Below are 24615 nucleotides of genomic sequence, written 5' to 3' on the forward strand. Positions count from 1 at the left end.
TATCACGCCATTCCTAAGCAAGCTGAATAGTTTAAAGTTTTAACACAGTTTCTAGGTTAAAGTATGGCAAAGTAGTTCAGTGCCGAAAAACTGGAGAATGAAGGATAAAGGAAAAATAGTGGAGATAACATAGTGTGCTTGCGTACAGCTAGCGACGTAATGCGTAAGTGTGCTAGATTACAGATATCCCACTAATAAAGAATAAAGAGTAGAGATAACATACGTGTGCTAGCTTAAAGCTAGCCCACTAATAAAGAATAAAGAGTAGAGATAACATACGTGTGCTTGCTTATAGCTAGCCCACTAATAAAGAATAAAGAGTGGAGATAACATACGTGTGCTAGCTTATAGCTAGCCCACTAATAAAGAATAAAGAGTGGAGATAACATACGTGTGCTAGCTTATAGCTAGCCCACTAATAAAGAATAAAGAGTAGAGATAACATACGTGTGCTAGCTTATAGCTAGCCCACTAATAAAGAATAAAGAGTGGAGATAACATACGTGTGCTAGCTTATAGCTAGCCCACTAATAAAGAATAAAGAGTAGAGATAACATACGTGTGCTAGCTTATAGCTAGCCCACTAATAAAGAATAAAGAGTAGAGATAACATTCGTGTGCTAGCTTATAGCTAGCCCACTAATGAAGAATAAAGAGTGGAAAGGCTAGCTTACAACTAGCCAAGCCAAGCTTTTGCAGTGGGCATGTGGAAAACAGGTCTCCAATCTTCTAGGCCTAAGAGTGTTTATGCAAAATAAAAATAAAAAATCTTTAATTCATAACAATCCCTAATTCATTCATTCATTGGCCTGAGTCCGCCCCATTCACAGGAAATGGAAGAGCTTTGGCTCATTGCAAATTATCGCAGCTTCTCCCCATTCCCTGAGGCCACTATCATCAAATGCAATTGGAGTAAAGATACAAAACACATATACATTATGTATCATACATTATCTTTTTTTTGTATGCAGTGAATCTTCAATTTGCCTATGATGTCGAAAAACTACTTTGCGTATCTTCGCTAGTTTCAGCCCATACATAATGGGATTCAAAAGTGGGGGAATTATTAGAAATTCCAGTTGCAGGAAGTTACGTAAACTTTGTGGGAAATCCCTTGACTCATATCGACTGAACATTGTGTCAAAAAGAATAGCTAGTGTAAAGTTGATTAATGAAAGCAAATGTGGTACACAGGTCTGCATAAATTTCTTCTTATTCTCCTTTGATTTTCTGCATGCATTAATCAACCGCATATAGGAATACACAACAAATAATCCCTGTACTACTGCTGAAAGGATAACAAAAAAACCATACACATTATTAACTGTAGTTGGTAGACAAGACAACTTCACAACTGACCAGTTGTCACAGTAGGATTTATCAATGTGGGATCCACATAATCGCAATCTGCTTGTTAACACAATTCCACCAAATACAGTAAGAAAGGCAAATGACCATGAAAACAAAATTAATCTCCCAATTGTCTTAGAAGCCATTTTCATGTGATACTCCAACGGTTTGCATATTGCAACAAACCTGTCATAAGCCATTATCATTAATGTTGAATACTCACACACTCCATAACTGTATATTACAAATATTTGTAGCAAGCAGCCATTGTATGAGATGAGATGAATGCCATACACTAAGTCAGACAGGAATTTAGGGTAGAAGCCAGCAGTTCCATACAGTCCATTAAAACACAGGTTACACAGGAAGATGTACATGGGCTCATGGAGTGCTCTCTCTAGAATAATTGTCACAATCACAGTCACATTAAATAAAATAATTAGCAAGTAAACAATTAAAACAAAAACAAAATATATATATCTGTTTACTTTTGACTCCTTAAGGCCAGAAAGGGTGAATACCATATTGAAAGATATGTTCTCCATGTGGTGAATGAATTCTATGGGGGAAAAGCAGTTTTTATTAGAACATTTCATCACCATGTTCTTTCATTAAAACAGCCAAAAAATACAATTAAAACCACAAAATATTCACAAGAAGATAAAGTGTGGTTGAATGTATTTTTAGTTTGAGGTCAAAATATGTACATGACAGATCTGAATTTCAGCTTTTATTTCCTGGTATTTGTATCTAGATTAGTTACGACTTAGAACATATCACCTTTTGTATCAGACCACCAAATGTTTAGGTGAGCCAAAGTATTGAAACATGACTGACAGGTGTTTCTTGTTGCCCAGATGTGTTAGATTGATTGGTTAAACAATAAATAGTTCTGAATGTCTACTCTTGGTTTTAGCCTTGGGTTTATTAATGTATCATCCTGTATTTTATATGTATTCAGCAACCACATGAATATAAGGAACTGGCACTGCAATTGTTTGGGTGCAATTTTGAGTGTGTAGGGACCCATTTCTTTGGACATTAATGCTAGCCATTAGTGGATATATGCTCATCTACACTCTTTTTTTGATGAGAAAGACATGTTACAGAAATGCAAACAATTACATTTCTATCACTTTAAGGACTTAAGTTGATCAAATACACTCTGTATAATACTACTGAATATCCTAAGAATGAATTGCTGCATTTTCTCACCATGTTCTGAAAGCATCACTTTGTCAGTTATGAAAAATACAAATCTTGTTTCTCAAAGATCTATTGTTGTTTTATATTGCTATTGATCCAAGAAAATGTTCTTACCTGTAGTGAGATGGAAGTGTTCCAGGTACTGAAAGCAAACTGCTGATCATAGGATTGTATAGTTGGAGTTTTATCTCCTCTCTGAATGATGTCATTTGCCACATTGTTTACTGTCCTATGATAATTTGAACTTGGGGAATTAATTAATAGTTTAGCATGACAAATATTTGTATATGTTTAATTAAGAATTATTTTAATGACGTTTTTATTTTGCATGTATCCAACACAGTATTTCATAGCAGATTCCCAATCTGGCAACCCTCACTAATTTTTGCAGTGTTCTATTTTGAGGCTTTATGACAAGCTTGTACCATTTTGCAACTAAGTTGACAGGTGTGTTTATTTAGTTTTTATTATCATAATTTAGGTATAAAGTGCTACAAATACAAAACAATGAAGGCAAAAATTAAGGTCTGTATGACCTTTAAAACAGTCACAAACAGGTCTGAGATACTGTCAACATATAAATTGGCTCAAATCATGAACAGCAGCAGCAGCTCCACGCCCTCCTGAATGAGTTTGTTGACATTTTCACGGCTAGAGATGAGGACTGCACACGAACCGGCCTGGTCCGGCACGACATGGACAGTGGAACTACAGCTCCCATCTGGCTGCGCTCCCATCGGCTAGCACTAGCAAAGCAGCAGACTGCGGGGGAAAAGATCCAAGAGATGGCGGCAGCAGGCATCATCGAGCCCTCTAACAGCCCCTGGGCCCCAGCCGTGCCCATAGCCAAGAAAGACTGTTTCTCGATGACGCCCTCAATCACCTCGATCACGCCCTGCTGGCTCCAGCTGGTTCTGCTCCCTTGACCTCCACAGTGAGCTGGCCACCGAAACAACACACAAGACGGTGTTCACTATCGGCCAGGGCCTGTTGCAGTTCAGTCATACCGTTCAGGCTCTGCAACACACCAGCCACCTTTGAGCATCTCATGGAGAGAGTGCTCACCAACGTGTCCCGGAACCAGTGTTGTATATCTCAACGTCCTGCTGATGCATGCAATAGCCTTTAGCCGTACCCTGACCAACCTTTGTGAGGTCCTCACTGCCATCCGCCAAGCTGACCTACACCTGAGCTCTAAAAAGTGCAATCTGCTGAGGCGAGAAACGACTTTCCTGGGGCATGTTGTGAGTGCTGAGGGAGTGGCCACAGATCTAAGTGACTTTGACCATGGAATGATTGTCAGTGAGCAGCAGTTCTCGAGACAGCCATTTAATGAGAGACATCACAGGAGAATGGCCAGACTGGTCAAAGCTGACAGGAAGGTGACAGTAACGCAAATAATCACACATTACAACACTGGTATGCAGAAGAACATCTCTGAACACACAACACATCATAACTGTGGATAGGCTACAGCAGCAGAAAATAAGTCTAATAAATACCGAATAAAGTACTCAGTCAGTGTATAAAGTCTCTAATCTGGCTCTATATAGAGCCAGCAAAAAAGTTAGAAGTTGAGGTTTTATTTTCAGGCCCCAAAATATGAACGACCCCAGCTTATTTTTTGAATCTTTGGTAAAAGGCCATGGTATAAGCAGAATAATCCACTCTGAGGTGGTCATTACACAGTTTTAACGCACAATGTGGGGGCAAAGAACCACCCGACCACCTCGTCATGGTGTATTCCTTACATTATTCCTTATTCCATCACTTTGAGTACTAATGTTGAAATACAAGCTAATGCCTTTTAGGGCCTCATCAAAATCATATCTAAGAAGATGTTGAATATGCTGAGAGTAAATTTCTATAATTTTTTAGTTGATTAAATTATATAAAACCAATCGTAAAATAAAATATATTTTAAAATATATTAGCAATGCAAAATGTAGCCCTTTGGATACATTTGGAGACACTAAAGGAACACCATGGTGGTACACTGCTACATTTTGCTTCATAGATCTTTAGTAGTTCTGCATATCCCACTCTGATTTTGCTCAGAGTTTCGACATGTATTGTTTTCCTGTCTTACATTTGCGATTCTCAGTATTTCCTTGCAAACGAGAACAACATTACCCAGATTTCTAGATCAAAAATTCTCACTTTATTTATACCTAAATTATGAAATTAAACTAAACAAAGTTGTATAAATGTGGGGCGGCCTGTAGCATAGTGGGTAGGCTTAGCCTAATCAACTGTAAATCACTCTGGATAAGAGCGACTACCAAATGCCAATAATGTAATGTAAAAGTCTAATTGAAGATATTTTACAAGTCTCTGTGATACTCACAAGCTGGAGTGTGTGTGTGTGTGTTTGGAAAAATATGGACATGCAAGGTTCTAGGAATAAGGATGGAATCACCCCAGTTGTGAAGTGTCCTTCAACATCGGGCCAGTCACCACGCCTTTTCCAGGCCTTTTCCAGGCCCTTTCCTTGTTTACTCCATTTTATTTAAAATGCAGGTACCATGTGATATGTCTACGGATTTCCAAAACACATACTGTAGGAGGTGAGGACCTTGTTTTTTCCTCTACACCTGTTACAAAATAAGCAACCATTGTTGCAAAACCAATGGCATCGTAAAGTAGTAGAATGGACAGAACGGTGAATTTTTACTTTCAGACAGTTTATTGTGTGACCAGATTGATTGCAAATTCGACTGTGAGAAAGGGAATGCATGCAAATAAACCCACCGGTTCAACTTAAATGTTAGTTTTACCCGAGGGGTTAAATATTTAGGAAATGAAGCCGATTATTACAAATATGCACATGACAAATATAACTATACATAAATTTTGCTAGAAATGACATTGCCTTGGTTTACAGTGCCAAAATACTGTGGCCCCAATTGCCATACTAAAGGACAGTTTAGTAATAAATGTCTTTGTAATAATGTGTTATATCATTTACATTTGAAAATATGAGGAAACGGTAATCAAGCCATGATTGTGTTATATCCATATTTCCATTGCTGCGTGTGCGTCATCATGGGGTTTTACTGTATCTCCGTGAAATGATGAAAGAATGAAGCTATAAAAATATGCCCACATCTGATTTTCCTCTGTTGAAGATGTATCAACATAGATGTATACATTTATCACCACTATTTTGCATAGTTGACTTGGCTTTTAGGGTTGAATAACTTAGTTTGGTTGCCCTTGTGAACAAAAGAATGACATTCTTAGAGATAGATACAAAGATGCCTCAGTAAAAGGCGGCCATTTGGATCATCATTGATAATTTGTTTCTCAATGGCATTTTTTTTTTGGTATTTGGAGCTCTGGCTTCAGTTCTAGTGTTTACAGATAAGCAAGTGTCAAATACATATATTAAAAATGAAGGGCTACCGAGGAACAGTCCCGACAGCCTAGTCCATTTCCAAAACAAAATTGAAGCACAGTGCCCTCCATAACGTCTGGCACCCATTATGTCTTGATTTGCCTCTGATTACCCACAATTTTAGATTTGGAATCACACAATTAATAAATGGTTAAAGTGCACATCCTCAGATTTTATTAAAGAGTATTTTATCTGATGTGGTGCACCTGACACCAATGCTGCTGCTTCAGCGTATCATAGCAACAATAGAAGCACATCTCCTCCCAACTCTCTGTACCTCGGCGTGCCCAAAACAAAACGTTTCCGTTGATATACAGTGCCGTGATAAAGTATTTCCCCCCTTCCTGATTTCCTCTATTATTGCATATTTTTCACATTGAATGGTTTCAGACAAAATTAATATGAGACAAAGGGAACCAGAGTAAACACAAAACACATTTTTTTAAATGATTGATTTAATGAAAAGATTCATCAGACATCCATGCCACCCCTGTGAAAAAGTAATTGCCCCCTTAATAACCTTTAGCAGCAATAATTACAATCTCTCTGATTTAATAAAGACAAATCGGTAGGTTTTTGAGCATGAACTGCTTTCAGGTTTTCAGGTTCTGCCACAGCATTTCTATTTGATTCAAGTCAAGACTTTGACTAGACCACTCCAAAACTTTAACTTTGATTATTTTCAGTCAATTAGATGTAATAACCCAATTACAGCTTCAGTTCATGGACAGGTGAATAGACATTCTACTGAAGAATTTTCTGGTACAGAGCAGAATTCATGGTTCCCTCAATAATGAGTTGTCCAGGTCCCACGGCAGCAAGGCATCCGCACACTATCACACTGACACCACTACGTTTGACTTTTGGTATGTTCTTACTGTGAAATGCTGTATTTGCTTAATGCCAGAGTTAATGGGACCTGCATTGTTCAAAATGTTCCACTTTTGACTTGTCTGTCTATAGAACAATATAAAAGGCTTGGGGATTATCCAGGTGCTTTTTTGCAATTGTGATATGAGCGTTGATGTTTTTCTTGGTTAGCATTGATTTCCACCTTGCTACTCTTTCGCTGGACTCCCAGAGCCTTAGAAATGGCGTTGATATATTTCAACAACTTTTTTCTCATTTCTTCTGAATTTTCCTTTGAACATGGGATACCAAATTATATAAAATGATAGAAAATGTTTTATTGCAGCAGTTATTGCTGCTAAAGGCGGTGCAACCAGCTATTAAGATTAAGGTGGCAATTACTTTTTCACAAGGGTGATTTCGCTGCTTGGTAGATTTTCTTTTCAATAAAGAAATGAAATAAATTAGAGGAAGTCAGGAAGAGAGAAAATGCTTTTTCATGTCACTTTAGAGGCGTCCAGTGAACACACCACCCTTCATCTGAACATTCAATGCATATTTATGCAATAATACAAATAAATGGACTACAACACACATAACATATATAGTATAACAGATTTTACTGTGGAATACGCGTGGAAAGGAAAACATCTTAATTTCTTTTAGGTCGAGAAACATTAATTTTACGTTCCTTATGTTTTTGCAGAACTCTTTTACGTATCTCAGTCAGCTTTAACCCATATATGACTGGATCAAAGAGAGGGGGGAATAGTAGTATTTCAAGCTGCAGGAAGTCACGTACACTGTTTGGGAAATCCCTTGATCCATATCGACTGAACATTACATCAAAAAGTACAGCTATTGTAAAGTTGATTAAGGAAAGCAAATGTGGCATACAGGTCTGCATAAATTTGTTTTTGTTCTCCTTTGATTTTTGGCATGCATGGACCAATTTCATATAGGAATACACAATAAATACGGCATGTGCCATAAACAACATGATTACAACAAACCCATAGATATTGTTAGTTGTAGTCGGCACACAAGACAGCTTCACAACTGACCAGTTATCACAGTAGAGTCTATCAATATGAAATCCACATAATGGCAACCTGCTTGCTAACACAATTGCATTGGACATAGCAATAAATGGGAAAACCCAACAAAATACAAGTAATTTTACAATTGCCCGAGTTGTCATGATAGAGTGATACTCTAAAGGCTTGCATATTGCCACATACCTGTCATAAGCCATTACTACTAAAGTTGTGTACTCACACATAGAAGATGTATAGATAACAAATGCTTGCAAGAAACACCAAGTATATGAGATCACATAAGTTTCATGCAATATATCAGATATGAATTTAGGGTAGAAACCAGCTGTTCCATACAGTCCATTAAAACACAAGTTACACAGGAAGATGTACATGGGCTCATGGAGTGCTCTTTCTCGAATAATAGTCACAATGAGAGTCAGATTAAATAAAATAATTAAAAAATAGACCATAATAGTAAAAGCAAAGTAGACATACTTATTTGCTTTGAAATCCTTTGGTCCAGAAACTGTAAAGATCACATAGGATATGTTGTCCATCAATATCCTCTTTAACTGCTTGTTACTGATTATATTACAATATTATCCAAGGAAATGGACCAAAGACCAAAAACTTATAGTAAAACTGTGCTCAAGACTCAGACATGCCTAAGCAGCAATTATATTTCCTTCCTGGGTCATCCTGCATGTTTTAAAAAGAAAAAAGGGAAAAAGAAATTAAATTAAAAAAAAAAATTACATTTCCTTCATAATATAAATTGATTAGCAATTATTTTCTTTAATTCTTTTTTCTCAGCATTTCTCAGCATGGAAGTGTTTCTTCAATATACACATAACATTCTTTGGGACATGGTGTGAACCCACCTTTGTCCTTAAATATGAATTATGTGCAAGTATATATAAAAAAGTATATTAAAAAAAATTCTGCTGATCACTGGATGCTGCTAACTGCTGTTTGTGAATGAACAAATTAACAGTTGCATTAAATTCTGAGTCAGTTAAGGACAATTATTGATTGACTCCAGGTCTGAATCTATATGTATGAACCACATAAGAACTACATGTATAGTTCTTATTAAAACAGCAAGTAAAATAGTCTCCTACCAAAAAAACAAAAATAAAACAAATAACAAGAAAAAAAAAGGACAGTTGCATTCAATGTAATGGTATACAAAGCAAGGTTTGTGTTTTGTTACCTGCTTTCACTTACCTGCTGTTAGAAGTGATCCCCCTTGTAAGTCCTTTGACCTGTAATGTTGCAAATTCATGCCCTCCCCAGTCTGCTTAAATATCGTCCCAGAATGGGGTGTGTTTTCTTTTAGTTGAGGAAATGCAGTGCACAGCACAAATGATTCTCACAGGACTGAGTTAACCTGTTTCAAGGGAGTCACCAGAAAGTGTTCTGATGGGAATTTAAAGAAACAGACACATATCCCGTCAAAGCCAATATTATGTGCTAGCACTCTTTTATTTGAAAATGACATTTGCTCATGAATATATGAACTGCATTCTCACAAAGAGTGGCATTTGGTATGCTTTGCTTATACAAAACAGCAAAACCAGAGTATATTCAGACTTTTAAACCAAATTAATTAAATAATTTCATATACTTTATATGAATGATATATACCCATGGAGCACTTTATTAGGTATTTATTAGACTTCTACTTCTGTAGCCTATCCTATAGTTATGATGCATTGTGTTCAAAGATGCTCTTCTACATACGTCTCTCATTAAAAAGGCAGAACTGGATTTTTTATTTTTTTACACCATTCTTTGCAAACTGGTCAAAGTTACTTAGATCATATTTCCCCATTCTGATGGTTGATCTGAACATTATCTGAAGCTTCTGACCCGTATTGTTATGTTCCTGTGTTCTGTGTGTTAGTGTATCATTGTTTAGTATTATTTATTCTTGTAATTTATTATTTTTCATATTTCATGTCTGTTTATAGATTTCTGTTTATATTCGTTAGTCTTTGCACTTTGTCTTCCCCTGTGATGTCTGAGTCTGAATGTTTTCTAGCCCAGTCACTCCCTTGTCTGCGTGCCCCACTATTCGGGTATTTACGGTAGTTCCGGGGTTAAGTCTTCCTTCCAATCTTACATTCCTTACTTCCTGCTTTCTCTCCATTTCATGTTTGTACAAAGCACTAATATACTAATCCCAACTAACATAGAATTTGTACAGTACTAATTATACTAACACACTAATATGTTACAAACTAACATTCACTAGTTTTGGGTATTTGTAATTTAAATCACTTCACTAACTTACTAACGCATCTCCAGTTTCAATTCCCTATTCTATCACGGATGACTTGCTTAGTTTCAGCGAAGTATTCGCTTCTGTCTCTCTCTATCCCTGCATCTCCTGATTCTCTGCAATTGTTTACTCTCTAGTCTGGAGCCGGTTGTATTACATGTGTCATTGTGAATCCAGTCCGCGTTTTCGTTTCCCCCTCGTTATTGTCCTATTACCCTTTCATGTGTCTCACCTGATGTTTATTTGTTAGACCGCCCTCACTCCCATGCCCCGCCTAGTTTGTCTCATTCCCCTGTGTATTTATACCTGTAGGAGTCCTCGCACGGGACTCCAAATTATGTAGGGTCCTCGCACGGGCCGCCAAATAACGCAGGGATTTTACTCTCTACGAAACCGGGGCGCCAGTTAAACGTTGTGTAGCAGTATAACTGCAAAAAGTAATCAGTCTCATAAAATTACTTTTATCAGAAATATCTAACCACAAATTTAGTATTTTAATTAATAATTAAAATAACCAATATTAATGATTAAACATACCGATAACCTGAAGGTTGGAAGTTCTTCGAAAGACTGCTTTACTCGGCTCTCATGTCTATGTGATTCCAAAACGGACACCGGGGTTTAATAAAATATATTTATTAAACAAACGTAAAACACAGAACAGATAAACTAACGAGAAGTTAGTAAGGAAATTTAATTGGGTATGTGTGTGTGTGTGCGTGTGTGTGGCGCGCGCAAGCCCGCGTGTCGCTTGAACAAAGGAAAGGTAAAAGTGGGAGTAGCTAGCTTGGGTAAGCTAGAGTTCTCGGTGTGTTAGTTATTGTTAGCTGTGAGAAGACTACTTGCGTAGTTTACTCTATATATGCGCAAAAGACGGCAAATCAATTCACGTACATATATAGCTAACATACATTCCAATGATAAGACGGCAAATATGGAAACACAGATTCACAAAAACAGTTAAGACTAAACTAAACACTGGCTATGCCTGAATGTTTGTTCTCTTACTGAGTCCATACGCATTGGATCCAAAAGACGTGCTGTCCTTGTCGGAGCCGCGATGGTGCTGTGAATGTGTGTCCCGGAGAGATGCGCAGGCTGGTGCGTCTTAGCCGCGCGTTGTCGTCTGGTCCGCTCGGTTGCTGGAAGGATGTTCGTTGGTCCCTTTTCCGGGTGGAAAGTTCGTTGCTATTGTTCGTTGGTTAGCTTTGCAGGAGTAAACTGATGTTGCGTTCCGCGTACACCAGTTTCCACTCGCTATAGGCCAAGAAGTTACCGCAAGGTAACTGGGTGTGTCCGTAGGCCTGGTAGTGCGCTGTGCAGCATTCAGCCTTAGTCCGAGTCTCGGAGCAGATGAGCTGAAGCGAATGGCCAAAAAGGGTGCGTCGAAGAAGAGAAGCAGAAGAAGCAGAAAAAGCAGAAGAGAGAGAAATCCCAAGAACGTGTCTTGCTGTTATACGGGACCGTTTATTGCTCCCGCCATTACGGGATTGGCTGAACCAAGTTAGACATCATTCGTGGTGGACGTCGCACAATTTTCCTGTGGGAATGTGGAAGTTGTAGTCCCTACATACCTGTCCTTTTCAGTTGCACGCTGCTAGTTCGTCTTGTCCTGTTCTGTTCCCGAGCCCTTGTATTCCGTCCCCCAGTTCTAGCCTCCTTGTTTTCCTTGCCCTTGCCCTTGTTCCTGAATCCTTTCCCTTGCCCTTGGTTATCTGGTTATCTGGTTTTCTGGTTTTGACCCCTGCCTGCTTCCTTGGACTCTTCTTTGTGTTTTGGATTTTTTGTACCTCTGCCTGTTTGGACTGACCCCCTGGATTTGGACCTTGGCTTGTTTGTTGACTACACTCTGTCTGCCCCTGCTGTATTAAAACCTGCCATTTTTCTGCACCCCTGTCCGCTACTGGTTCCTCTGTTCCCCCCGGCATAACACGTATCTACATAAATGTATGCATTGCACTGCTGCCACACAATTGGCTGATTAGATAATCACATGAATATGTATTTAAGTAAAATAAAGTGCTCGGTGAGTGTACAATTTATTAGTGAGCAATTTATGAGGTAGACCTGTACACCAGCTTGTTAATGCAAATATTAAACAGCCGATCATGCTGCCACAACTAAATGCATAAAAGCATGCAAATCTGGTCAAGAGGTTCAGCTGTTGTTCAGAACAAATGTCAGAATGGGGAGGAAATGTGATCGAAGTGACTTTGACCGTGGAATGATTGTCGGTGCCAGACAGGGTGGTTTGAGAATCTCAGAAACTGCTGATCTCCTGGGATTTCCATGCACAACAATCTGTAGAGTTTGCAGGGAATGGTGCAAAAAACATCAAAAATCCAGTGAGCGGCAGTTCTGCAGACAGAAATGCCTTGTTAATGAGAGAGGTCAGAGGAGAAGTCAAAGCTGGTCAAAGCTGACAGGGAGGTGACAGTAACAAAAATAACCACACATTACAACAGTGGTATGTAAAAGAGCAATTCTGAACACACAACGCATCATAACTCTAAGTGGATAGGCTACAGGAGCAGAAGTCAAAAAAATAAGTCTGATAAATACCTAATAAAGTGCTCACTGCGTGTATATTATTTTTGATATTTTGGAGCAGAGTAGAGCAGTGCAGGGATGTTTCCACAAAGGCTCTTGTTTTCATTCCTGCTTTTGTAGCGCTAGCCTGGGTGCATGGACAGCTTTGTTCTCGTACAGCAGGGTAGGTCGTAGATAAAGTAAATATAGTGTAGCCTTCATTTCATTATACTATATTAGACATAGTCATCTTTATAGATGTGCTAAATACATCTGCTTCAGTGTCGCTGGGGTATGTTATTGATTAGAATCACCACAAAATCACCACAAAAAATAACGATGATATCATTTAGCTAATGATTATTCAAAGAACTTGCAGAAAAGTCTGCACACTGCTCCTCACTCCAGACATCACTGAAGCGCCACTGACACTAAATTGTCAGCATTGTATCCCAGGTCAGAGATGAGAGAGAATTTGGATTGACACCTATTCAGCATCAAGCTGACTCAAGTCAATCAAGCCAATTAAATGTTCTTCTGGGATGGAGTTGCAGACAAATCTTATATTATTGATAACTTCCCAATGTTACAGTGATCCCTGGTGCACTTTTAATAACTTGTAATCAAAGTCCAATTTTAATCAGCCTAATTAATAGTACCTGTAATTGTACCTGTTTTTTTCTCTATCTTTGTGTCTGGCAAAGCAAAAGCAGGCATGATGCGAGAGAGAATATTCTAGGTCAATATGGTCAAGACTGGTACCAGCCCTGCACAAAGGTTCACACAGTTTGTCCAAATGGGTGTACTTAAAATTGGCTGGGATGGGCTATCCATATTTGAGTCAGGAGCAGACATGTAACAGCAGGAGGGTGGTGTCTATAGATTTTGTTGAGGATGCAAGTTTGCAGCCCCAACACCAACGCTTTTCTTGGTGTTGGTAGATGTGCTGGGCTCGACAGTGGAGGCAGCATGCACTGGGGTTGAAGGGGCCTGTTTTTTAATGATCCACCTAGCCATGCTGAAAGGATAAATAAAACTAGCCTTCTATAAAATAATTTTATACCCAACAAGCAAATCAGCTATTGCTAGCCTGGAGCTGGCTTGATAGCTGGTTAATCACTAAACCAATAGTGACCAAGTCAGCTGGTAACTTAAAAGAAACTCACAGCTTGTAAAAAGTGCAAACTCAACTGTGAAACTAATACAACATACAACATACGGAGAATCCGTCCCTTTCTCACCCCCTACTCGACCCAGCTCCTGGTCCAAGCGACGGTTCTGTTCCGCCTGGACTACTGCAATTCCCTCTTGGCTGGCCTCCCAGCGTCCGCCATCAGACCCCTCCAACTTATCCAGAATGCAGCAGCTCGTCTGGTCTTCAACCTTCCCAAATACTCACACGTCACCCCCCTGCTTACTTCCCTCCACTGGCTGCCTGTCATGGCTCGCATCAAATTCAAAACATTGGTGCTAGCCTTCCAAGCAGTTAAGGGGTCTTCCCCAGCTTACCTACAAAAAATCATCAGACCCTACACCCCTGCTAGACCTCTTTGTTCAGCCTCCACATGCCGCTTGGCACCTCCCCCTCTCCGAACCTCCACCTCACACTCACAACTACTGTCTGTTCTGGCTCCACGGTGGTGGAATGAACTCCCCGTTGAGGTCAGAACTGTAGAATCTCTCCCCACCTTCAAGCGCAAACTGAAGACGCACCTCTTCAAGCAGCACCTCTCCCTGTCCCTCCCTACCTCCCTGCGGACCTTAATTGTTGTCTTTCTGATTTACTTTGTGTATCGGTATTTTTAGTTGGCTAAGTAAGCAGTGTTTGGATAGTTAAGTTTGGTCACTTTTGCTTTCTTGTTTGTTTGTGCGTTAAAAAAAATTAAAATAAATAAAATAAATAAATTCAAATAGGTCCTTATCTTTGTTGTACAGGTAGCAGTTGAAATTGTACTTCCCTCTAGGGTCTTTTAGTGCACTTATCCCTGGTTATGGGTATGTACTTTGTTGTACGTCGCTCTGGATAAGAGGGTCTGCCAAATGCCATTAATGCAATGTAATGTAACGTAACTTAAAAGAAACTCACAGCTTGTAAAAAGTGCAAACTCAACTGTGAAACTAAACTGTAAGACTACTAATACCATTTTTAAGAACCACAGAAAAGAATGAACAAGAACCAAAGGTATGAACAGTTTTATTTGGATTTCTGAGAGCAGCGAGCTACAAACCGGTTTTGCAGTTCACTTAACCGCATCTGAGCGGTTAAGTGAAGAAGTGTCGTGGTTTGGCAATAATGTAAAGGAGGAGCACTGACTAAGCGCACCCACACCTTCAAAATGCCCAATAGAAAAGCAGTGCATTGTTTGATGACCAATGACAAAATTACAGAAAACTATAAATGCTCAAAAATAGTTTTTCATTGGATGGGAAGATGATTCCTCTGGGTGGGCAATAATCACCCCAGCCCAACTTTAGACACACCCTGCATCAGGCAGATTAAACAATTAGATTACTCCCCTTTACACAGGTTAGTTACTTTCACATTTATAAACATTCTCAGGGCTCTTTTACGAACCTCAGTCAATTTTAAGCCATAAATAAAAGGATTGAAAATAGGTGGGAGTACCAGAAATTCTATGGTTAGGAAGTTATATAGACCCTGTGAGAAGTCTATTGATCCATATCGACTGTACATTGTGTCAAAAAGTAAAGCAAATGTAAAATTAATTAAGGAAAGCAAATGTGGCACACAGGTTTGCATAAATTTGTTTTTACTATCTGTGCACTGTACACAACTATAAATCAATATGATATAGGAATAAATTATGAAACCTACCATCAATAAAAAAATGAAGGAAATAACAAGTCCATAACTATTATGACTGGTTCTGGATTTACATGACAGCTTCATTATACCCAAATTATCACAATAAAGTTTATCAATTTGGGATCTACATAACGGCATACTGTTTGTCAACAGTAGTGCTCCACCATAAGAAAAGGCAGGGAAAAGCCAGGAAAACAGAAGCAATTTTACAATAAGGGTATGTGTCATAATGGAATGATAGTTCAAAGGCCTGCATATTGCAATATACCTGTCATAAGCCATAACTGTTAATGTTGCAAGTTCACACAAAGCGGAGGAGTGAATCACAAAACCTTGTACAAAGCATAAACTGTATGAAATCTCAAATGAATCAGAAAGTAAATCAAATAGGAATTTAGGGTAGAATCCAGATGTTCCATACAGTCCATTAACACATAGATTTAACAGGAAGATATACATGGGTTCGTGGAGAGTTTTTTCTAGGATGATAGTAAATATTAGTATCAAATTGAATATGATGATCATCAGGTAGAGAATAAGGGATAAAGCAATATAAATATGTTTAGCAGGCACTGACACTTTGGGTTTTGCGAGAGAGAATATTGTATAATAGGATATATTATCCATAAGTTTCAATAAGTTTCTACTTTAAATTGTTAACTTGAACAGAAAAACAGTAGCTGCATTCGTATGGGTGAGACTTCTTACTTGGAATTACGTGTGAAATGTCCATAATCAAATCATGCTTTGTAAATTCTTCTTCTGAATTAGCAAAATGTACAAAATGTTCCAGGTTCTTGTGTTGTTATCTGTTCCTTTGTGGGCAGCGATTCCATGGAAGAAAGGCACCTCTGTCCTGCACTCCAAAGGCCTCACTGAATGACTGCTTATATTCTGTGGGCTTTCTTTGCTGCCCAATCACAGACTGTATGATCCCCGAAGACCAAATGACCACTAAACTGAGGTTAATGACGTATTCTAGTCCCAAATCGTTTACAGTATACCATTTTTTTTATTTGTCCGGACTCAAGTAGAATTTTCACTTCATATTTGGCAGGTATGAAATGTAAACGTGGTATGCAATGTTTTATTTTTAACAAATAAAAATTATAAAATGGTGCTTGTCATACTGTTATATTCACTACTATAATTATTCTGCTATACATGTTACAAGCTGACAATGTATTCCTGATGCTAATGTGGCACCCATATGATGGCCTATGGTCAGGAAGCACTGGCACAGTCCTTTATAATCCTTGGCGGAAACTTTCATACAGTTCCTGTCCAGAAGGAGCTCATGGCCCAAAAACCAAGTTCCTCACCTCACTGTCGAGTTATCTGGGTTTTTTATTGCCTCAATGCCTGCCTAAACTCAAACTTTTCATGCACAACAATCTGTAGAGTTTGCAGGGAATGGTGCAAAAAACATCAAAAATCCAGTGAGCGGCAGTTCTGCAGACAGAAACACCTTGTTAATGAGAGAGGTCAGAGGAGAATGGCCAGACTGGTCAAAGCTGACAGGGAGGTGACAGTAACAAAAATAACCACACATTACAACAGTGGTATTAAAAGAGCATCTCTGAACACACAACGCATCATAACTCTAAGTGGATAGGCTACAGCAGCAGAAGTCTAAAAAATAAGTCTGATAAATACCTAATAAAGTGCTCACTGCGTGTATATGATTTTTGATATTTTGGAGCAGAGTAGAGCAGTGCAGGGATGTTTCCACCAAGGCTCTTGTTTTCATTCCTGCTTTTGTAGCGCTAGCCTGGGTGCATGGACAGCTTTGTTCTCGTACAGCAGGGTAGGTCGTAGATAAAGTAAATATAGTGTAGCCTTCATTTCATTATACTATATTAGACATAGTCATCTTTATAGATGTGCTAAATACATCTGCTTCAGTGTCGCTGGGGTATGTTATTGATTAGAATCACCCCAAAATCACCACAAAAAAATAACGATGATATAATTTAGCTAACGACTATTCAAAGAACTTGCAGAAAAGTCTGCACACTGCTCCTCACTCCAGACATCACTGAAGCGCCACTGAGACACTAAATTGTCAGCATTGTATCCCAGGTCAGAGATGAGAGAGAATTTGGATTGACACCTATTAAGCATCAAGCTGACTCAAGTCAATCAAGCCAATTAAATGTTCTTCTGGGATGGAGTTGCAAACAAATCTTATATTATTGATAACTTCCCAATGTTACAGTGATCCCTGGTGCACTTTTAATAACTTGTAATCAAAGTCCAATTTTAATCAGCCTAATTAATAGTACCTGTAATTGTACCTGTTTTTTTCTCTATCTTTGTGTCTGGCAAAGCAAAAGCAGGCACGATGCGAGAGAGAATATTCTAGGTCAATATGGTCAAGACTGGTACCAGCCCTGCACAAAGGTTCTCACAGTTTGTCCAAATGGGTGTACTTAAAATTGGCTGGGATGGGCTATCCATATTTGAGTCAGGAGCAGACATGTAACAGCAGGAGGGTGGTGTCTATAGATTTTGTTGAAGATGCAAGTTTGCAGCCCCAACACCGACGCTTTCTTGGTGTTGGTAGATGTGCTGGGCTCGACAGTGGAGGCAGCATGCACTGGGGTTGAAGGGGCCTGTTTTTTAATGATCCACCTAGCCATGCTGAAAAACTTACCTCGCTAGCTAAATAAAACTAGCCTTCTATAAAATAATTTTATACCCAACAAGCCTACTTCAGTGACTAGCAACAAATCAGCTATTGCTAGCCTGGAGCTGGCTTGATAGCTGGTTAATCACTAAACCAATAGTGACCAAGTCAGCTGGTAATTTAAAAGAAACTCACAGCTTGCAAAAAGTGCAAACTCAACTGTGAAACTAATACAACATACATCATACAGAGAATCCGCCCCTTTCTCACCCCCTACTCGACCCAGCTCCTGGTCAAAGCGACGGTTTTGTCCCGCCTGGACTACTGCAATTCCCTCTTGGCTGGCCTCCCAGCGTCCGCCATCAGACCCCTCCAACTTATCCAGAATGCAGCAGCTCGTCTAGTCTTCAACCTTCCTAAATACTCACACGTCACCCCCCTGCTTACTTCCCTCCACTGGCTGCCTGTCATGGCTCGCATCAAATTCAAAACATTGGTGCTAGCCTTCCAAGCAGTTAAGGGGTCTTCCTCAGCTTACCTACAAAAAATCATCAGACCCTACACCCCTGCTAGACCTCTTTGTTCAGCCTCCACATGCCGTTTGGCACCTCCCCCTCTCCGAACCTCCACCTCACACTCACGACTACTGTCTGTTCTGGCTCCACGGTGGTGGAATGAACTCCCCGTTGAGGTCAGAACTGTAGAATCTCTCCCCACCTTCAAGCACAAACTGAAGACGCACCTCTTCAAGCAGCACCTCTCCCCGTCCCTCCCTACCTCCCTGTGAACCTTAATTGTTGTCTTTGTGATTTACTTTGTGTATCGGTATTTTTATTTGGCTAGGTAAGCAGTGTTTGGATAGTTAAGTTTGGTCACTTATGCTTTGTTGTTTGTTTGTTCGTTAAAAATAAATAAATAAATAAATAAAAAAATTAAAAAAATTCAAATAGGCCATGGTCCTTATCTTTGTTGTACAGGTACAATTGAAATTGTACTTCCCTCTAGGGTCTTTCAGCGCACTTATCCCTGGTTATGGGTATGCACTTTGTTGTACGTCGCTCTGGATAAGAGCGTCTGCCAAATGCCATTAATGTAATGTAATGTAATGTAACTTAAAATAAACTAACAGCTTGTAAAAAGTGCAAACTCAACTGTGAAACTAAACTGTAAGACTACTAATACCACTTTTAAGAACCACAGAAAAGAATGAACAAGAACCAAAGGTATGAACAGTTTTATTTGGATTTCTGAGATCTGTGCGGTTAAGTGAAGAAGTGTTGTGGTTTGGCAATAATGTAAAGGAGGAGCACTGACTAAGCGCAACCACACCTTCAAAATGCCCAATAGAAAAGCAGTGCATTGTTTGATGACCAATGACAAAATGTCAGAAAGCTATAAATGCTCAAAAATAGTTTTTCATTGGATGGGAAGATGATTCCTCTGGGTGGGCAATACCCACCCCAGCCCACCTGTAGACACACCCTGCATCAGGCAGATTAAACAATTAGATTACTCCCCTTTACACAGGTTAGTTACTTTCACATTTAAAAACATTCTCAGGGCTCTTTTACGAACCTCAGTCAATTTTAAGCCATAAATAAAAGGATTGAAAATAGGTGGGAGTACCAGAAATTCTATGGTTAGGAAGTTATATAGACCCTGTGAGAAGTCTATTGATCCATATCGACTGTACATTGTGTCGAAAAGTAAAGCAAATGTAAAATTAATTAAGGAAAGCAAATGTGGCACACAGGTTTGCATAAATTTGTTTTTACTATCTGTGCACTGTACACAACTATAAATCAATGTGATATAGGAATAAATTATGAAGCCTACCATCAATAAAAAAATGAAGGAAATAACAAGTCCATAACTATTATGACTGGTTCTGGATTTACATGACAGCTTCATTATACCCAAATTATCACAATAAAGTTTATCAATTTGGGATCTACATAACGGCATACTGTTTGTCAACAGTAGTGCTCCACCATAAGAAAAGGCAGGGAAAAGCCAGGAAAACAGAAGCAATTTTACAATAAGGGTATGTGTCATAATGGAATGATAGTTCAAAGGCCTGCATATTGCAATATACCTGTCATAAGCCATAACTGTTAATGTTGCAAGTTCACACAGAGCGGAGGAGTAAATCACAAAACCTTGTACGAAGCATAAACTGTATGAAATCTCAAATGAATCAGAAAGTATATCAAATAGGAATTTAGGGTAGAATCCAGATGTTCCATACAGTCCATTAACACATAGATTCGACAGGAAGATATACATGGGTTCGTGGAGAGTTTTTTCTAGGATGATAGTAAGTATTAGTATCAAATTGAATATGATGATCATCAGGTAGAGAATAAGGGATAAAGCAAAATAAATATGTTTAACAGGCGCTGACACTTTGGGCTTTGAGAGAGAGAATATTGTATAATAGGATATATTATCCATAAGTTTCAATACGTTTCTACTTTCAATTGTTAACTTGAACAGAAAAACAGTAGCTGCATTCGTATGGGTGAGACTTCTTACTTGGAATTATGTGTGAAATCCATAATCAAATCATGCTGAATTAGCAAAATGTACAAAATGTTCCAGGTTCTTGTGTTGTTATCTGTTCCTTTGTGGGCAGTGATTCCATGGAAGAAAGGCACCTCTGTCCTGCACTCCAAATGCCTCACTGAATGACTGCTTATATTCTGTGGGCTTTTCTTTGCTGCCCAATCACAGACTGTATGATCCCCGAAGACCAAATGACCACTAAACTGAGGTTAATGATGTATTCTAGTCCCAAATCGTTTACAGTATACCATTTTTTTTATTTGTCCGGACTCAAGTAGAATTTTCACTTCATATTTGGCAGGTATGAAATGTAAACGTGGTATGCAATGTTTTATTTTTAACAAATAAAAATTATAAAATGGTGCTTGTCATACTGTTATATTCACTTCTATAATTATTCTGCTATACATGTTACAAGCTGACAATGTATTCCTGATGGTAATATGGCACCCATATGATGGCCTATGGTCAGGAAGCACTGGCACAGTCCTTTATAATCCTTGGCGGAATCTTTCATACAGTTCCTGTCCAGAAGGAGCTCATGGCCCAAAAACCAAGTTCCTCACCTCACCTTGTGACAGACAGACAGACAGACAGACATGTTCCAATATAAGAACAAAAAATATACAATTCAGAAGTTGCATGAATCAACACATTTTCTTTATTTATTCCATTGTGGAAAAGTTCATTTTTTTCCACAATTTAATTCAAAAAGTGAAACTTTCATATATTCTAGATTGAAATATTTTGAACCTTTTTTGTTTTAATCTTGATGATTACGGCTTACAGCGCATGAAAATCAAAAATCCGCTATCTCAAAATATTTGAATATTACATAAAAATATTACATGAGACCAATCAAAAAAAGCATTCATAATACAGAAATGTCGACCTTCTGAAAAGTATGTTCATCTATGCACGTAATCAGCTATGCTGAGAATAATTATTATACAAATATTGCAAAACTCACTGGCTGTGTGAAGACACCATGTATTCTAGGCCTGCAGGTAGCTTCTGCTTATTCCATCAACATACTGTAGGTCTCCTTATCTTGTTGTACCCACCCTGCATGCATTGTTCTCAGACATGAGACATGAGCTTGAACTTGTATTGTATTTTCCATCAACAGAAGGCACACAAAATGATATTAATAGAAGCACAATATTAAGGAAAATAGATCGTAGAGCAAATGGCTTGTGTTACCTCCTGTTACATTGCCCCCTAAAACACACTGAGTAAAATAATGTGAACTACTAACTCGCTTTAAAATGGCTGTCGATACATTTGAATTTAAATTAAGGATTCTTATGCAGTATACATCTAATATATTTTGTTTTAACCTCATATTGGCCAGAATAATGTATGATACATAACAGACAACTTGCAGGTTTCGTATATCAAATAGTTATTTGCATAAGACACTGAAGAACACTAGGGGGTGGGTGGGAAGAGAGAGGTTCACTGTCAGACAGATAGCCACAGCTTGAGCTTACATGGGTCACAGTGTATCCTGTTTCCAAACTTTGAGCAAGGCTAGAGGCTAGCAACACAACTCTCCCTACATAAAGAGTAACAAGTATTTTTCAATCAAGGATGATCATTATGTCCTGTGAGTGGATGAATTGACACAGACTCGACTGAACAGAAAGGAAAATACACATGCAACAGCTTGCTCCCAAATTCTCCTACAAGAGTATTATAGAGATCATGGCTTGGTTTTTATCAAGTGTGATACATTGAACGTATATACAAGGTAATACAATTAACAACATTCTTTACAAGTACTTATCACATTATCAGTCATGCATTTGTCATAAATATTACACAGGGGTGAAATACAAAGCACAAGAAACAATGAGTTACTCCCTTTTATTTATGCAAGTTAGTCACTTTCATAGCTAAAAACACTCTCAGGGCTCTTTTACGAACCTCAGTCAATTTTAAACCATAAATAAAAGGATTGAAAACAGGTGGGATTATCAGAAACTCTAAGCTCATGAAGTTGTATAGACCCTGTGAGAAATCTCTTGATCCATATCGACTGTACATTGTATCGAAAAGTAAAGCAAATGTGAAATTGATTAAGGAAAGCAAATGTGGCACACAGGTTTGCATAAACTTGTTTTTGCTCTCTGTAGTCTTTATACAACTAGAAATCAACTTGCAATAGGAACAAATTATGAAAAGTACCATCATAAAATATATGAAGATAATAATCGTCCCATAAATGTTATTACTGGTAGTGGATTTACATGACAGCTTCACTATAGACCAGTTATCACAATAAAGTTTATCAATATGGGATCCACATAATGGCATACTGTTAGTCATCACTAGTCCTCCAGCCATTGAAAAAGCAGGGAAAAGCCAGGAAAATAGAAGCAATTTTAATAGAAAGGTATTTGTCATGATTGAGTGATAGTTTAAAGGCCTGCAAATTGCAATGTACCTGTCATAAGCCATAACTGTTAATGTTGCAAATTCACACAGCACGGAGGAGTAAATCACAAAAGCTTGCAAGGAACATGAACTGTATGAAATTTGAAAAGAATCAGAATATAAATCAAATAGGAATTTCGGGTAGAATCCAGCTGTTCCATACAGTCCATTAACACATAGATTAGACAGGAAGATATACATGGGTTCGTGGAGAGTTTTTTCTAGGAGGATAGTAACGACCAGTATCAAATTGAATATGATGATCAAAAGATAGAGAATAAACGTTAAATAAAAATAAATATGTTTAACAGGCCCTGAAGCTTTGGGTTTTGAGAGAGAGAATATTGTATAATAGGATATATTTTCCATAAGTTTCTTTCAAAAGCTAACTTTTACACAATTGCATTCATACATGTATGAATGAGACTACTTGAAATTACATGTCAATACATGTCTGTAATGTGTAAATCATGCTGAGCAAATGTTTTTTTCTCCTGAATTTGCAGAATGGAAAAAAGTCCAGATTGTCTAGTTTGAAGTTTTGTTTTCAAATGTCATCAAGTGTTTTCAATCTCCGGTTATTTATGTTGCTACCTGTGCCTGTGTGGGCTGTGATTCAATGGTCCGTGCTGGAAGGGAGTCACCTCTGCACTGCACTCCAGAGGTTGCACTGAATGACTTTTATTCTGTGCATTTCCTTATGCTACCCTGTCATCACCTCTAATATCCCTGAAGACCAAAGGTCCTCTAACCTGAGGGTACCTCTACTGGTCCCCACTGTATACCATGTTTTTAGTTTGGATTCAAGTTCATGTTTTGGACAAGGTAAACCTGGTGTGCAATACAAAACAAGTAATAATAATTATAATAATTATAATAATCAAAAGATAAAAATTATAATGAGTGTTTTGGCCCCATGCAGGTGAAGGTAATTGTTCTGTTTGTAGTATGTGAAAAGCATCGGAAACCATGCAGAATCCGACGTTTCCAAACAGTTTGTGTGGTCTTTAAGGCTTATTAATGTCAATGAACGTCTGATTGGCTGGCTAGCTCCGCAAACAAACTGAACAGCATCTGTGCCAAGTGCTTGAATTTCTTCCAGCTGCAAGGTGAGCCAGGCTGAATTCAAATGAGCGTATTGTTGTGACAAGTTATGTCCAAGTCCAAACGGCTCATTGAAATACAGTTTCTTAAAACAGATTGTGTGGATTTCTTTGGGGGACTGTGCAGTTCGATACGTGCACAGCGTTTTTATAGCACCTAAAGCTCCTTTAGCAAGGGACATTTTGTTTTCTACTCTCTGTAGAACTCATTATTGGGAAATGGAAGAAGTTTCGAACCACCAGAACTCTTGCTAGAGTTAGCCATATGGTAACCAGCAAGAAGGGCCTTGGTCAGGGAGGTGACCAAGAACCCAACAGTTACTCCAACCAAGTTTCGGAAGTCTTCTGCAGAGATTGGAGAACCTGCCAGAAGGACGGAGCAGCACTCCATCAATTT

At 38.5% G+C, this 24615-nt stretch overlaps 5 protein-coding genes across 5 annotated transcripts; all 5 read right to left on the reverse strand.

The window, feature by feature from the left end:
* Positions 1–950: 950 nt before the first annotated feature.
* On the reverse strand, positions 951–1895 carry LOC133133320 (olfactory receptor 4B13-like). The gene has a single exon (XM_061249425.1). It carries the CDS (start codon positions 1893–1895, stop codon positions 951–953), a length of 945 nt encoding a protein of 314 aa, XP_061105409.1.
* A 5559-nt stretch (positions 1896–7454) lies between these two features.
* LOC133133321 (olfactory receptor 52D1-like) lies at positions 7455–8399 on the reverse strand. The gene has a single exon (XM_061249426.1). The coding sequence runs from the start codon at positions 8397–8399 to the stop codon at positions 7455–7457; it is 945 nt and encodes a 314-aa protein (XP_061105410.1).
* Positions 8400–15164: 6765 nt separating this feature from the next.
* Positions 15165–16109, reverse strand: LOC133133322 (olfactory receptor 52D1-like). Its single transcript, XM_061249427.1, has one exon. The coding sequence runs from the start codon at positions 16107–16109 to the stop codon at positions 15165–15167; it is 945 nt and encodes a 314-aa protein (XP_061105411.1).
* A 3511-nt stretch (positions 16110–19620) lies between these two features.
* Positions 19621–20565, reverse strand: LOC133133323 (olfactory receptor 2K2-like). Its single transcript, XM_061249428.1, has one exon. The coding sequence runs from the start codon at positions 20563–20565 to the stop codon at positions 19621–19623; it is 945 nt and encodes a 314-aa protein (XP_061105412.1).
* A 1980-nt stretch (positions 20566–22545) lies between these two features.
* LOC133133324 (olfactory receptor 6N2-like) lies at positions 22546–23484 on the reverse strand. The gene has a single exon (XM_061249429.1). It carries the CDS (start codon positions 23482–23484, stop codon positions 22546–22548), a length of 939 nt encoding a protein of 312 aa, XP_061105413.1.
* Positions 23485–24615: the final 1131 nt, after the last annotated feature.

This window comes from Conger conger, chromosome 7, assembly GCF_963514075.1.
Source record: "Conger conger chromosome 7, fConCon1.1, whole genome shotgun sequence".
In the NCBI taxonomy this organism is placed as follows: Eukaryota; Metazoa; Chordata; class Actinopteri; order Anguilliformes; family Congridae; genus Conger; species Conger conger.

What these genes read in the sequence shown, in the direction of transcription:
- LOC133133320 (XM_061249425.1), bottom strand. Translation starts at nt 1,895, where the DNA reads ATGGAGAACATATCTTTCAATATGGTATTCACCCTTTCTGGCCTTAAG.
- LOC133133321 (XM_061249426.1), bottom strand. Translation starts at nt 8,399, where the DNA reads ATGGACAACATATCCTATGTGATCTTTACAGTTTCTGGACCAAAGGAT.
- LOC133133322 (XM_061249427.1), bottom strand. Translation starts at nt 16,109, where the DNA reads ATGGATAATATATCCTATTATACAATATTCTCTCTCGCAAAACCCAAA.
- LOC133133323 (XM_061249428.1), bottom strand. Translation starts at nt 20,565, where the DNA reads ATGGATAATATATCCTATTATACAATATTCTCTCTCTCAAAGCCCAAA.
- LOC133133324 (XM_061249429.1), bottom strand. Translation starts at nt 23,484, where the DNA reads ATGGAAAATATATCCTATTATACAATATTCTCTCTCTCAAAACCCAAA.